General features: G+C 45.7%; 1 protein-coding gene across 4 annotated transcripts in view; it reads left to right on the top strand.

Annotated features, from left to right (window-relative positions):
* Positions 1-8,423, top strand: part of Camkmt (calmodulin-lysine N-methyltransferase) — a 378,918-nt gene extending 370,495 nt beyond the window's left edge. For 3 of the 4 annotated variants that reach the window (XM_050146077.1, XM_050146079.1, XM_050146076.1), the window contains 2 exons: positions 2,234-2,365; positions 7,908-8,423. In XM_050146077.1, the coding sequence (XP_050002034.1) occupies positions 2,234-2,365; positions 7,908-7,985 (210 nt within the window). In that variant the 3' untranslated portion in view covers positions 7,986-8,423. Of the gene's footprint in view, positions 1-1,846; positions 2,201-2,233; positions 2,366-7,907 lie in introns of those variants that run through there. The other variant, XM_050146078.1, reaches the window with a different exon arrangement.
* The last annotated feature ends 7,900 nt before the right edge of the window (positions 8,424-16,323 follow it).

Below are 16,323 nucleotides of genomic sequence, written 5' to 3'. Positions count from 1 at the left end.
AAAATCAACTTCTCGATTGTAACTGTGTGGCAATCTTGGCAGGGCAAACAACTTCCACTATCCCAAACTCTAGACCAGCAACCGGCCCTTTGGAATGACTGGAATGACCGGCTCATAATCCCTCCTTTTTTTTCTCCTTAAAAAAAGACTGACTCACGCTCTCCTGCTGAGACCGTGTATTATATCTAGTTTCACATAAAAACGAATTTTTGCTGCTAAGTTTGAAAACTGCCTGAAAATAGCAATTAATATTGGAAAAGCTGACAGAACCCCGAGTATAGTGGCATGACTGGGGCCGCTGGAATCACGTGCCTGTGTGTGTAAATGTTGGTGTAAACACAATGTGAACACACACTTGCTGTCCAGAGCAGTATATTCATTCTCTTGCAGGTAGACGGGGTGGGGTGAGGATTCTTATAGCACGATTGAATAATATGGATCCCCCCACCCCCACCCCCGTCTTATGTCTGAATCGCCTTGCTTTTCAAATTATTTTTACATTCCCTTCATTTGAGCCTCACAGCTTGCTGGAAGGAAAAACAAACAAACAAGCCAAAAAGGCCATGCAGCTCGGTTCTTCCCATTAGATGGATGAGCAAACTCAGCGGGTTGGCCGTGGGTAGGGGGTGGACCGCAGGTTCTTGTGTGCAGGATCAGGGGATCAGACCACACCATCCCCAGCATCCTTCTAGCTCTCAGTTGGGTGCTGTGGTTCTGACTGTCCTACGAGGCCGCAGCTGTTGGATGGTGGGGATCCATGTTTGAGTCCAGGATTCTCTCTGCCCCACGGTTCCTCCTGGTTTTCAACCCCTCCACTGCTGGTTTACTCATCTGTAAAGTGTAATGTCGAATCTACAGGGCGGTGGAGAAGAGTGCCGAAGGGATTACGGGGAGGTTGAGAAGCAGCTAGCACAGTGGCAGCTGCCGTTGTCATTGTCATCACTGTGGCTAATAAAGAGACAAAGAAATAGAGAGAAAGGGTGTTCATGTTGGAGTCAGGATGGTGAACTTCTAGTCACATTTGGGTGGTGTCCCCTTGGCCAACTATCCAACTTTCTGAGCATCCCTGTGAAACGGGCCTGTGGATACTTCTATAGGTTGGAGACTAGAGGAGATGATGTGTTGATGGCGAGCCCATTGTCTCACACACTCCCATACCAACAGATGTCGGTGGGTATGGATGATGGCTTTCTGTCCTAAGAACCTGGAATAAGTCAGGCATGGTCACTACAGCCCCCAGGAAGTAAAGGCAGGAGGAACGCAAAAGCAGGGCTTTCCTGGACTACCATGACAAGACCCTGCCTCAAACAAACAAACAACAGCCAAAAAAACAGAACTGGACTATATCTCATAATTCCCTCAGAGCCTGCCTTGGCATTTGGATGAGAGCTCTAAGCATGGAATTAACAGAAGCATGTAGGTATTTGTTTTTGTTTAATGGGGAGAAAATAAGAGTTGGAAACCTGGTCATTTTGTGTCCAGGTCAGGGGAAGGGAGAGCCCACAGGGCATCCAGTTATTAGTACAGGGGCATTGTGAAGTGTCTTGTCACATTGGCCTTCTGAAGTCTAGTGGACATTTTATTCGGGTTCTCTCCAGGGCCACAGTCTTCTTCAGATTATGCGACCATTTGGAAACGCCTACCCACCTGCATGATACCATTGTCATCTGATGGCTGTAGAGTCGTCTTGTTACAATAGGGACTCTTCTAGGGGGTTTCACTCAAGATGGGAACCTACATTTTGGAACCTTGTCCCAGACCAGAAAAGTCACAGAGAAGACCAGGGACAAGACCGAAATGTGAGAACACTTGGCCCACTGATCTGTGATCTCTGATCTGTGTATAGGTATCGTCACGACGTGCGTGGAGCCGTGTTGGTAGGTGTGAAGGAGTCACAGACGATGGCAGCCACCCCGACTCTAATATCCATGACCTAAACCATTAGACCTGGTACGGGGTACCTTGTCCAGAACAGCAGCTCCTGGTCACGTGTCGTTTGTTACATGTATATTATCTGGAAATAATACAATATAACGTGGATATTTGAGTGTGAAATATTCTTTTCTTTATCTGCCCTTGAAATGCTTCTCCCTGTGTGTCCATCCCGCTTAAGTGTCTCCAGAACAGTCAAGCTTCCGTGCCTGAGAGGAGAGGACTGCTTCGACCTCATGTCTGTTGTGTTTGGTTGCCTTCCAGTTTTGAACTGTGTGAATTTCTTTTCTTAATGTTCTAGGGAAAAGCAATGGTATTCGCCCCATGTCGAGGGAATACACTCAACCAGTTTTGCAGCCTAGCTGAAAAAGCTGGTTTCTCGCTCCAAAGACATGAAAATTATGATGAACACATTTCAAACTTCCACTCCAAGGTTAGTTTTCTGCTTGTGCTAGATAACACTTTAATCCGCATTGCATTTTGAAGAGATCATGGTCCTTTTGGCAGGTAACCCAAATATTTGATTAAAGTACTCCTTAGGTGTGTTGCTTCCGACCGGCTACTTGTATCTGATTATTTCGTGTGGTAAAGCCATCTTTTATCTTTGCATGTCTGGGAGGATTTTACAGAAACCATTCCTGTTTACCCCTTTCTCTGAAACAAACTAATCTTGTTCATTCATAATGGACTAATTTGCAAGATGCAAGAGGAGGTGGCAGCTTCGCATGAATGACAAACATGCATTTGTGTTCTAATGAAAAACCCTTCGGCTTTTAAGTAGGTTAAATGCTTAGCCACACTGAAATAAATAGAAGGTGAGTGTCTAATTGTATCATGTTGGACTGTAAATCTTTATCTCGGCTTGCTTTATGGCTGGGTCAGTTGACAGTTTGAGACTGTTAAATCTCATACAGAATTTCACAGTTGCGAGGTTATATGTCAGAACGAGGCGCTACAAGATTTAGGTCAAAAGCACTTATCTGAGAGTGATTTCTAAGCCTGCTTACATAAAGCAATGTTATCAGCCTTTTTATTATTTATGGGCATGGGGCGATAGAGGACACCAAGAGACAAGCATTTCATGGAAAAGTTTTTGGGAGTCTCACGTTTGCTGGTGCCTGTCACAGGGACTAGTCTGAGGCGGGTCTCTCCTGTGATTCTGGGCTTTACAGGCACATCCCTTTGCTGAGCTCATCTGCCCATGGTGGGAGGGAGACTCTGGCTCGTCAGGCTTTCACAAGCCCGGGACTGCGGAAAAGTGAAAACCTGACCTTCATCTTCTCCAGGGACAATGTGCACAGCATTCTTTATTGCTCCAGGACTAGTGATACAATGTCAAAATGTGTTGGCTCCTGAAAACTTAAGTGCAAAACAGATCGGATCTTCCCCTCGTTCTCACTTTCTTGAAATAGGTTACCAGTCTTTGTGTCTCTAGGGCTCCATTTAGCCTATGGGCGGGGGTGTGGGAGTGCATGGTGCTTTGAGAACTGAAAGTTAAATGGTATCTCCTCTCACTGGTGGAGTGGGACCCACGGCTTAGAATCAGGAAACAGGAACCCAGGGCAAGTTATTCATGCCTTACCTGCTTCTCCAGAGTAATGCCTTCCTGACCCCCTCCCATCCTGTCCTCAGAACAAAAGGAATGGCTCTGAGGGGTTACCTGATGGGGAAAGTGTCTCTCCTAGCCTCTCGAGTGCCTTCAACCAAAAGAATGAGGTGGCCTTCTCTCCAGGGTCAGGCTGGGATGACAGGGATCAGCTGACGCTGCTCTGGTGTCATGCCATCTGTTTGCTCCCTAGAACAACAGACACTTTTAGTTTCTCAGTGACAGCTCAGGAGATCGAAGGTGTGGGTCTTTCCACCAGCAGAGATGTTTGCCATTGTCCCCTGAGACCCCTCGTCTCCTCTCTGAAACATCTGAAGTAGGATGGGACAAGCAAGGCACTGGGTCCTCAGTGCCACCTCTCCTTTGTCTAGAACTTGAGTGTCAGGCTCCAGGGGCTGGCAGCCTCTTCCTTTGATTTCCAGCACTGCTAAGTGTAGCTCCTTCAGAACACATTTCTGGCATCTGTATTGTGTACTCTACCCAGGAAGTACTCGGTAGGTCACCACGGACTGGCTAACAGTTCCAAACATAAATACATCTCTTTAAATAATTAAATGACCTTAGGTTTGCTTACAAGTCAAATCCCTCCCCTTGCTGACAGTGGGCTCAGAAATAGTGCTGCCTTCCTTGTGGCTGTGGGTGAACCTGCATGAATGATGTTCGCAGGAAATAGAACTCCGGAAGAACTCAGGGGACATACTAGGCAGTCCTAGGTCAAAGTGTGTATGTGTGGGTGTGTTTAATGAGAACTGTTTCTAGACATCCTGTGTCCCCCTTTTCAGCAGATTCACACACCCCCAACAGACACACACACACACACACACACACACACACACACACCAGCTGCCAGGAGCCAGGTGGAGTGAGTAGGGGGATGCCCCTGTTCCTGCTCACCGAGCCCAGGAGTTTCAGCCCCAGGCTTGAGCCAAAGGCAGTAAGTACCCTGTCCGTGCCACCTCCACGCAGCTCCAGGAAGCTGAGGACCGGCTCGGCCGCGGGAACCTCCTCCCTGCTAATAGCCATGGCTTAAAAGTTTTCCATCTTGAGCCACAATCAGCTTTCTTCCTCTGCATCTCTGGCCAAAGTCCACCGTCCCTGGGCCGCGCCTGCTCCCCATCGGAGGAGCAGCGTTTCCCTTCGGGCTGCCTGTTATCCTCTTAGCCCTACTGTGTTGGAATAGAGCATAAGCAGCTGGACGACTGTAAGACGCCTGATAATGCCGCTCTTTTCCGCTGTCCCGTCTTAATCTTGTTACACAAATGGTTGTGAAGAGATTCATGAATTTTAATTTTGCCCTCTGCATTAGTGCCTCACGTCACTCATACACAGCTGCCTTCTATGCCGAGTTTTTCACCCCTCCTATTTCAACAGGGGAAAAAATTAGTTACAATCTTGGCAGTAGTGCAAGGTAAAAAAAAAATCTACAGATTTAGGCAACCACCCATGAAGCTGATTAACAGTCAGCGATCAGGAGGAACAGCTTTTGCCTCTTAAACTTTTCACCTCTCATTGTTAACTGTGAAATTTTATTTCCGTTAAAAAGCAAGCCTGTAATCAAAACGGTGCCATTCTGCACTTTGTGCCCGTGCTTTTGTTAAGCCGTGCCCACACCGTGCAGCCGGCACGCTCAGGACCCGGGCAGCCAAAGGTGGCGCACGGCTTTACAATAGTGCCTTTCTGTTTGTCCGGGCAACAGGAAGGAGAAAATAAAATAAAATAAAACCCTTCCCTCTCTTCCCCAGTCCCTTCCTGGTCCCTCCAGTCTGAGACTCTAACATATTACCTCATGGTGTGGTGCAAACCTCTAAGATACAAGCTTGTTAAGGTAGCCAGCGGCTTGGCCAGGGAGAGCCTCCGGTTAGACTGAGCGCTCGCTTCAAATTAACTGAGGAAACCGCTGGAATATTCTTTCCACATAGAATTTTACAAACCACGAGTTTGGCTTTTGGTTTTAGACTTTGGCAAAATCCACTGGAGATTTTTTTCTCTACATTTTTGTACTTAGCCCGGGTGGGGCGAGGGGGGCAGAAGGAGAGAGAGAGAGAGAGAGAGAGAGAGAGAGAGAGAGAGAGAGAGAGAGAGAGAGAGAGCGTGAGCGGGGGAGTCGGTACATTGTGTGATGCACGGCCATATTGCACTTCTGTTTATCTATTCACAAGTGGCTGGTGCTTGTAATCTGCGTGGTGTGCTGTTGATAATTGTGGATACAGTAAAGGGTAAACAGTCTGAACTCCACTCCCGCTGCTGTTCCCGCGGTAGTAAGGCTGAGTGTGTTACATCCAATTATGAAGTAAAGCACAATGCTGCTAATACCAGCTCTATAATTCCGTGCAGTCCTCAAAGACCTGCTTTAACCTATGAAATTGAAAAATTGTTTTCGTCACAATTTGCTTTTTGTTCCTTTTTTTTTTCCAAGGTGCTTTCTTACTCTTTAAAATTATAATTATTAATTGAGCAAAGAAATGCAGCTTAGGTAAATGGAATTATTCTTAAGCCTTGCAACACTGCCCCCATCCAAGCCAGTATTTCCCAACAGCTTTGTGTGTGTTCAAGGACTCTCCTGTCACAGATTTGCTTGGTCCCGAGATAACTAGGTGGGTGTCACAGTACTGTTTGTGAAGTGGGGAGTTCCCCCCCCCCATCCTCAGTCTTCAGAAAGGCTCAGGAGAAGGACCAGGCTGGCCCCTTCCTGCAGCCAAACCTCTGCTTTGGCCTCCAGAGGTCAGCACAGAATTCAAGTTAAAAGTGATTCTTAGACCATATTTACAGAAGAATTGTTTATCCCATATGTTACCTCAGGGATTTTGTAAAGAGATCGTTTGAGGCTGTGCGTATTAGAACCTTGTCAGTGAGTAGGTCAGCTAACTCGCTCAGAGTACTCAGCTTTCCCTTATCCCCGGTCCCTGAGGAAAGACTTAGCTATCATGGCCCCCTCTCCGCTCCATGAAATGTTTCAATGCGCTGTTTCTGTTGCTAGGGCGATGCATGGCTGAGGTGTGTACAGTGAGCGGGCATGGACAGGGGAGTCAGTGAAGCCAGTTTCACGCACTCTGATAATGATGGCGATGACCGGTCCAGAGAGTGATGGACCCTGTTGATACTTGGGGGAAAACGGATTCTTCAGGTTCCATTCCAAGTAGACAGCTTGTGAGCCATACCAGTAGCCACGCCCCACCTGTTCTTAGCAAAGCAGCTTAGGGAGGAGGTGAAATTGGCTTTAGGTCCCTGCGGAAAAGGGAGGCTCTTGTTCTTAATGGTGAAGACTTATCACCATTTTGGAATAAGACTTAGAAGAGAGATGCAGGCGAACACCTCCCTAACAGGCCAGTCCAGCAGATACAGTAGTGGAACTATTCATGAGATATTCTAGAGTACGTAGGCAGTGCTGACTCATCGAGGCAGTAAAAGAATTGCTGTCCAGTAGAGTGAAAAGAAAGACTGATCTTCAGAAATTAAAGAAATACCAATTCATACTCTGTTGTGTAACAAACTAGCCAGATGTGTGACACAGCACACACCTTTGATCCCGGGACTCCGGGAGGCAGAGGCAGGTGGATCTCTGAGTCAAGGCCAGCCTGATCTACAGAGCAAGTTCCAGGACAGCCAGGGCCACACAGAGAAACCCTGTCTCAAAAAAACAAAAACAAACAACAAACAAACAAACAATAAATAAATAAATAAAGGAGAAAGAGAAAGAGAGAAACTACTATTTGCTAGAACAAATATACATGTGACTGTCAGATTCACTGTGGCCAAATGAGGGGGATAAAGTCTCTTCCCCGACATCTTCTAGAATGTGAGCTTAGCTATGAAGACTGGCTAGAATTTAAAATTATATCACAGAAGGTCCTCAGAAAGTCATCTTAGCACCACCGAGCACTGGTGTTCTATTGGAATATGTTCCTGGGAGTGGGGGTGGTGTCCGGAGTTCCTCATTGCAGCTGTCACCCACAAGGAGGACCTAGACAGCCTTTGAAATGCCAGGATGTTGCCATGGTCTCAACTCATCCAACATTCCTGCCTGCCTTGAGTGGTCGGTGCAGCACTGATTAGGGCAGCAAGAACCAGGGGGACGGAGAGACATGCCCAATGCTGTTCTGGGAAAGATGAAGGTAGCCCAGTTTTCCCTCAGGCATGGTGCAGTTTGGTACTTATAAAAACACCACTTAATCCTTGCCTAAAACAAAACAAACCCTCAGATTCCTGTTTTAATACCACCATCGTGTCGGTACTACCGACAGCTATGTTGAGTTGCTCTTATATGATTAATTTTTCCAGAATCAGGTATTTAGGTTAAAATTAATATTAATATCAATTTATAAAAATTTCTCGCTTGACTCTTTTTACTTTGTGTTTCTATTACTTTCAGTTGAAAAAAGAAAACTCAGACTTATATGAAGAAAACCTTCATTACCCCCTTCTGCTGATTTTAACCAAAATGGCATAGAAGACAGAGGAAAAAAAAATCAGATGCACGGGGAAATGATTTTCACAAGAAGAGAAGTCTACCACGGGTCCCCTGAGACTCAGGACCGCACCCACCTTTTCACATTCCACATCTCGGTTCTGTTACTCCACGCACCCTGGCACACATCACTCTTAGGTGGCCCTCCCCAGCTCTCTCCCCTTCCCTGCCTACGGTCAGCTTGTTGCTTTTCACCCCCAACCTTTGAGTGTTTTCCTATGTCAGCAGCCTGTCTGAGATCTTGTGAGCAGTCTAAATATTTTTCTCTCTAAAGCAGAATTTCTTTTGATGATTCCCATCTCCCTCTCCCCACCCCCATTCTTTTTTTTATTGTCTTTGTTCTGTTTGGTAATGGTGGTTTATCTGTAAATACAGAAAACATCACCTTTCTTTTCTGGTTAAATAAATAAATAAACTCCATCTCGTTCTGATGTCCCAGTTAATCGTTTCAATCTATCATCTTTTGCTCTCTCTCTCTCTCTCTCTCTCTCTCTCTCTCTCTCTCTCTCTCTCTCTCTCCCTGTCTCTCATTATTTTTTCTTTTCAAAGAGGATGGTTTTTCCCCCTATAGATGTATAAGAAATGACTACATCAGCCCAAAGCCTCATAAACTGACCGTTTGTCCTCTGGACACAATAGCGTGGCCAGCCCTCTGCTCCTCCTCCCCAATTATGTGTGATTAGTCTCAGTGTGCCGTGTCAAGGAGGGGGAGTGTGCGGAGTGCTTATTATCTGTTTAGGTACAAGAAGAGCACATTTAGGCTTTGACTATGAATGAAAAGTGAGCCTTTATCCGGGCTTAAATCTTAACTGCTGCTGTTCTCCGGGCCTCTTTCAAAATAGGTCTCTTCCAGAGAAATTTTGAATTAATGGTGGATAAACTAGATTGCAACCGGGGGAAGGGGGTGGTTTGAAGGGGGGGAAAAAAAGCAAAACTCAATCACATAATTATCTTATTTAAAATAAGTATATATTGTTAGTTTCTGAGCCTGGAGAGTGCAGTAAACATTTTGTGGACGCTACCCAGGATGTGTCTTTCTGAAGGGACCCCAGCCTGGCCTGCCTGGTGCTCACATGGAAGTGCTGTAATGCCTTTTGTGGAAATTCAGATATTTATCTGCAAGGAATCATCTGTGCCCACTTTGGCAGGAATGTCATTAGGTGGGTTAGCTGTGTGTCCTCGTATCTTTAGCAGAAGGAAAGTGTGTATTCGGTGTGATACAATTAAAGTGATAGGCGGGGCAGGGGGGCCTTGGGAGGCTCATCTTTTTGCATGTTAAGCAAACTTAGATGTTATAAAAATAGCGACTCTCAAATGTCTTCTCTACCCATTTCTATCATCAAACAAAAATCTCACCGTCAGTTTGCATGTCCCTGGATTCGCCGCTCTTTCTGCTCCATTAGAGCACCTAGACGGATCTCGGAAGGCACAGGTCAAGTTGCAGTTAGATCATACATTTCTTTCTCACAAAAACTTGAATTGCAATGCCAAGTGATGGGCTAACATCACAATAACAGCAATTTATTCCTCTTTGGATAAAACAGCAGTCTATTCTCAATGCTAGATAAAGACCAGGGCAATGCAAACCAACCATTTAGCTGAGTAGTTCAGCTGGTGGCAGCTCTCCTTTGGTGACTGTATGGGTTGCACACTGGCTTCATATTTTCTTGTTTAAAAAATTAGAATTTGGGATGGTTTTAAAAAGCAACATGAGTCATTCCACTCATACTGATGAAAATTCAGGGAGCATTATTTCTTAGGTAAAGCCTGCACTGAATCTGCCAGACAAAGGGCCTCTCTCCAGTGGCACCTATGACGATCTAACACTCCCCCCCCCCATTTTTTTTAAAGTATAGAACAGCAGGATCATGAAAACATTTCTTTTCTTTTCAATCAGAAAACTACAAAATCTGGCAGAAATTCAATTTGCATTTGTGTGTGGCAGATATACAAATGCGGTGCTCGGTTCCTTGGGAGAAGCTGGACTTTTTTCTACTTGTTTAAATCAAACTAGTGGTGTGTGTTCTAGAAATATCTGAGGACAGTGTATAAAAACTGAGCTATTCCTACTAAGAGATACTCAGAGAAGAATGTATAATCACAGTGTGATTGTAACCTCTAGGTCAACTTCCACAAGCTCGAGATTTCGTAGATACATTCTTTATGGAATCCTTACCTGACAGTAGCCTTGCGCTGAGTTCTCTCGAAGTTCATAAGAAAGCGATGTTCTGTAACTGACTATGTGAAAAGTGTTTTTAATCAACTTCCCATTTTAATGGAATGCAGATATTGAGAAGGGAAATAAGGCAACTCTAAAAAGTTCATCCATTTCTATTTCCTCGTGAACTTAGGATTATCTCTATGCATGAGCATTAGATTATATAGTTGCAATAGGAGTGGCCCGTTCTATAACTGTCTTCATAACTTATGCATGTGTTTGTTTCCAAAAGAAGCTGCCTTTCTGGGGTATCATAAGAATTAGGATATTATTCTGGGCCAGTGACATGGCTCAGCAGGTGCTTACAACCAAGCCAGACTACCTAAATCCAATCCCCAAGACCCAGATGGAAGAAAAAAAAGTCTTCTAAAAGCTGTCCTCTGACATCCATATGCACACTGTGACAACACACACGTCCTCCAATAAAAGATGTTGAAAACCAATGTTAAGAATTTTATATTCTTTTTTTATAGATTTTTAATTTTTTTTCTGCTAAAACTCATGACTTTCTTTTGTAGATACGGGTGTAAGAATGCACCTAATGCCGTCCACAGGCAGCTGTGACACCGTGATATGAACAGCCACGTCCAAGTTGGTTATGAGAAATATGTTTTATTTTACAGCAAGACATATGCAGTGAATTGGGATAAAAGTGCTCAGAAAGACTACCTTCGAGGTTGCTGCTATTTTGTATAAATTGTGTATTTTGTTGGCTTTTTGACTGAGGATGAAAATGTAACTTCCATTAGGGAAGGGTAATTTAGGTGCTCAGTATTCAGCAGAAAACTTGTCGGGGCCATAAAAGCTTTTCTGGCTGGTTCCTCGGGTGTTTTCAGAGAAGAGCTGCCCGCCCCTTGCTGATTTTCCCTTTGGCTTCGGTCTAGGCTGAATTTACCACTGCATACCTGTTGAATCAGTTTGGGGGCTCCAGCAGTTAACTGAGCCAAAGGAGGGATTAGTGACCTTTCTGGAGGCCAGTTCCAGCAGCCAGGTGTCTGTTCTAACTAGTTAAGTGCCCTGACAGTTGAAGAACCTGGTTAATGCAATTGGTGAGAGATGGGAGCTGGGTTTTTTTTTTTAATTTTATTTTTTTTTTATTTCCTTCTCCCCACTACCAAAGTAAAGCGCACCTTTTCCTCAGGGATGGGTACTGTTGTTTTGTTTTGATAAGAATGGGTTGTCTCCTTCTTTCAACTCAGCTTTTATAAAATTATGGCTTTGTGCTTAGTCAGCACTTGATTTGGTTCTGATAAATGCCAGACAATTGGGAAACATTGTCTGGCAATGCCTTTCATTGGACTTGGGGGGAGGGGCAGGATGCTCACATGGTCAATAGAGTCCCAATGAACACATGCATACCTACCACGCACTTGCTGGGATGATGAGGCCGGCTGGCCCAGGTCCTGGATCTAACATTCTCCTCCATGGACCTAACTGTCCTGTCTTCGGACTGCAGAAATATCATAATCACATTGACTATGTCTTGCAGAAAAAGCGTGGTTTGAAAGGCAAACTGACTTTAGTCAGAGCAAACCTGTTTTCCTGCGTGGACTATTTCCAAGTTAGTAAGGAGCCCAGCCCACAAATATCTGACCAAGCATCAGGCCTGAGAGGCCACTTTGAATTCTCAGATTCCATTTTATCCAGATTGCCTGCTGCCCAGGCTGTGGCTGAAGGCTTTCTGTGTATCCTGCTGAGGAAGTCTGTGCATTTGGAGTCTGGATTTATCTATTTTTTTGTCTCCCTGACTTTTCAATTAATACATTTTTTAATAGACAAAACAGATCATAATGTGACTTTTCAAATGTCAGCCAGCTTGCAAACAGAAACGTAATAAAACGGCTAATAGGAGATTCAATAGTTAATGGAGGGCCTGAAGTGTGAGCAAATACAGTAGCTGCAGAGTGGAAAGTGTGCAAGTGAAGATGGTTTTAGTGTTGCAAACTGAGAAAGAAAATTGTTTTTAATTAGCACCTTCCTAAGAACTGCTGATTAATACTGTTTTGTTTGGCGGAAAGCTTTCAGCTGAGTAATTTGTGCAGCCATTACAACAGTTTTGTTAGAGCGGGACTCCTGTTGTTAAACACAAACAGCGGATGATAATGGTGGAAGATGAGTTTGTCATGTAACAATTTACCTTATTGAAAAAGCTTTATATAAAACCTAATACAGTAGGTACCAGCAGAAATCACATATTTTAAATCCTTCCAAAATTGCAGTGTGCCATGCTTGTAGCTCTTTTTTTTTTACCCCCAGAGACCAGAAGCAGATTTTATATCATTTATAAAATTATATACACAATTTAAAGGTAGCATGGACAGGCCACTTTCTCCACAGCAGTTTACATAGGAGCGGTAAAGTGGCCGTGTATTCAAACACTCTCTAACTATACAAAGCGGGGTGACAAATGGAAGCCTAATTAAATAATGTTACTCAGATGTAAATTTGCATTGGGCTTGGATGCAGGGAAATAAGAACTGGTGGTTTTGCTTGGGGTGGGCTCTTCACACGTGGGATTAAAAAAAAAACACTTCGAGTTTAATTAACCTTTTGTTTTCCTTCTGGCACTGTTTTAACCAGTCAGAATAAACAGGACCCAGTCAGTAGCAGACTTGACCAGGGAATGAGACTGATTTCAGGGAACTACAAGAGAATGTTTCACTAGCCAGCAGCACACATGGGAAACTTGGAAGATAAATAAAATGTAATGGTAAAGCATATTTGCATTAAAATATTACACGACCCAAGACTGGTAAGAACTGTAAATTATTGGAGTGGCGTAATAGAGCATGAGTTGCGGTTTTTTTTTTTTTTTTAAGACAGGCCTTCGGGGTAATAACCAGGGTTGAGGCTCACGACAGTGCCAAATAAGCTTTAGACAGCATAATAGTCTGCAAAGAAAGCCACAGAGCACTAATGTGAGGGAAGAGCTGTCCACCACATGCAGCAAAAATCACCAAAGGTCATTTTATGGTAGCAATTGTGACATAAAATTGGTGGTCATGCTACATGTCTAATACTCAACCCAGCTTCATAAATGATGGGCCCCTAGCGATGGCTGTCATTAAGGGCTTTCATCATAATAAACTTTAAACTGTTGGCTTTATGAATCGCCAGCTAGCTTCAGCTGGTCGTTGGATGGAGCTTGCAGCGCCTTAAGTGTGACAAGACCTATTAGGAATTGCAACCATGTTTCAAGCGTACTTGGCTTCCCCACTCCTGGGGTGATTGCTGCCTATTAAACGCCGTCTGGGAAGATTTTCCTCCGGCAATCTCTCTGATCAAGAGCTTTTTTGGGCTTTGACCTGCATTTCCTTCAAGACTTTTTCTGAGGAGTTTTATAAGAGCAAAACTCCCGAGGATTTATAGCCACTTCTGATTAATACCTTTCCCGTTTTTTCTAGCAACTCTCCTACTGCTGCATAGAGGAAAGCGTTCATTGTTCCTGAGGCTTATTTGTGACCTTTTCTCTGCTTCCTGATTCCCTCTAACGGGGTTCTCTCTGTGAAATCCTCGGGGTGGAACCTAGACAGTTGGTGAAGTTGTTACAGCTGGAGAGACAGAGCAGGGAAGAGGAAGGCTTTTATATTTTTAAAGGATTACATGCAGAGCGGCCTGGCCCCGCCCATTTAAATGTCCGTTGTGACGTCACCAGCAGCCCCTGGTACCAACCGCATCTCTAATGAGCCTTCGGTGTAAATTGAGCGGACACATAAAGATTTCATGATTCAAATTACACTTTCATTAACCCTTAGCACGGAAAGTCTTTTAGTTTCCACACCGTGGCTTACCGTAGGCTGTCCTGCTACTATGAATAATAAATGTTTGGAGACCCACTCCTTAAAAAAAACGAGGTATTTAATGTACAAAGGCTAAATGCCTACCTCGGGCTCACTTAGCAAGAACTTGAGATCTCCTTGCCTGTCTCCAACTTAGAGGGCCCGCCACCCCCTCCGTTCTGTTTTCTTCTGCCTGCTCAGATGTTCTAACGATGGCAAAAGGCTTTCAATGAATCCCCTGTGTTAACATTCTCATTTGTCTTCCGTTTTAGCTAAGAAATGTCCTAATGAGAGGGAAGGCAATGTCTCAGGTGTGCCCATTACACAATTAAATTAGCAAACCTCAGAGGGATTGGATTAAAAGTCAGCAGGGTGCATCTGGGGACCAAGGGCCCAAAAGAACAGTCTCTAGACCCCCCTCCCAAAATCGTCTTTCCAGATGAAGTTTGCGGGGTACACTTTCTACATCCCTCTTGGGAGTAGATTTCCACCACTGTCAGAGTGGAACCATTAGTGACTGTAGAGCCCTGAGCAAAAAGGCGGAGAAGCAGTGGCTTTCGGGGTACAAAGGTATGCCCGGTGCACCCCACGAGCCTGCGGCCGACCGTGGACCCGAGTCCCGGCCGCGCAGGTGCAGGCTGCGGCGGGCGGGCGCAGAAGGCTGGGAACAAAGGCACCTCGGGGGCCTGCGCAGAGGTCACCTGCTGCCTCCGGGGCAGATTAAGGAGGCCTAGAGAGGGCATTGGGAGGAAATGGTGCCGTGCTTCTTTGGAAAATCAATTCGTCCCACCCTTAATAGGGCATTTTGCTCCCCCTCTTCGGGAGTCGCTGGGCAGATGTGCTTCCAGGTCTTGGAATGGGGATCCCGATGGAGGAGGCGCCGCCTTGGCGTGTCAACGCACCCTAAAAATCCTCGCTCTGAGCTCTGCATCGTACCACTTCTTTTTCTGTTTCCTTGGGCTTCTCCCGCCTCTCTCTGCTCTGGCCTCTTCCTTAAAGAGGCTGGAAGTGGAACTTTCCCTCACTCCCTTACTTGGCGATTTTTTTTTCCCCAGTGACCTGGCTGCACTTTGCCCTCACTCCCTGCCTGCCAATCTCCTTTGGTAGGGCCCCTTTCCATTCTTGAGGCTCCCCCTCCTCGCCAACCCCGGGAGGCCCAGCTCACCTCCCCCCGACCAGATCCCCTGCAACACAGTCGCCCCCTGCGGAGCAAGGAAGAGGCCTCCTCCGAGTGAATGGCTGGTAAGGAGGTTTTTAATTTGTCTGGAGCCACAAGGAAAAGCCCTTCGGGCTGCGTCCCCCACCCCCAAGCCTCTTGGCAACGCCTCCGTGTAGGGCTCAGAGCCCCTCTGCCTTCCTTGTGGGCGCCGTCACCTCGCGAACCTAGGCCGGGTTTATGGTGATAACTGGACTGAGGGAATCTGAAAAATACTGGGTCGCTGTGTGCAAAGTCACCTCTGCCTTCTAGAACAAGGACTCTGCTTCGTTCAAGCCTCTGTTTTGTTGCTCCAAATCTCTCAAAATGAGAATTTAGAGGCTTGACCTGACGTTTCTGTGAGACAGGGTTAGAAAAGGCCGTTCGGGCCACCGCTGTCTTGATTTGCAACCGGCCTGCTCGAGGTGGCGCTCTCCTTGAGCTTTGGGGAATGTCACCAGGCCATCCCCCACTGAGGACCACAGAAGAGAGCATTTAAAAGCTTTGCCCACCTGACCTGTGGCTCCACCTCCAGGTGCATTAGCCTTCACTTCCTTCACGGGCTTTATTTTTAGGAGCAGAGGCTGCAGCCCTGACCAATCCTGCTTTGACCCATCTCTCCTCGCCCTCTCTCCAGCAGCACACCCTGATGCAGAGGGAGAGGAATGAAGCAACTTGCACTTCTGGCTCTTTGCAGGTCTTGCTTCTCTGTCCAGCCGATTTCCCCCTTCAAACCAGTACTGGGACTGATGGGGTGACGAATTTCAGGGTCTCTAGCTTGCAGCTTCTTGGACCCGATCTCACGGTCAGGTACTCACAGCTCTGGCCTGCTGAGCACCCCAGTAGCTGAGCTGTACCAAAGGACGTTTGCAGCATTCTTCACAGGGTACGGAAGTAGGGCACTGAAGGGATCTGTCCAGCCCTGGATTTGTGGTAGCCTGGCAGGGAAAAGACACCAATAATGTCTAACTCATCCTACCAAGAAAATGATGTTCATTTTGTCCCTCCATTCGGAATCTTGCTTGCTTGGGCCAAGTAGGCATTAGTGAATATTAGAACAATCAGGGCTTGAAAATTGCTTGCGCATGGGTTTGCCATCTCTTCATGCTTCTGGAACCCAGCTACTGT

This window comes from Alexandromys fortis, unplaced genomic scaffold, assembly GCF_014885135.2.
Source record: "Alexandromys fortis isolate MF-2015 unplaced genomic scaffold, M_Fortis_MF-2015_v1.1 scaffold_42, whole genome shotgun sequence".
Lineage (NCBI taxonomy): Eukaryota > Metazoa > Chordata > Mammalia > Rodentia > Cricetidae > Alexandromys > Alexandromys fortis.
Note: the sequence above shows the minus strand (reverse complement) of the source record. Positions and strands in the feature narration are given on the sequence as shown.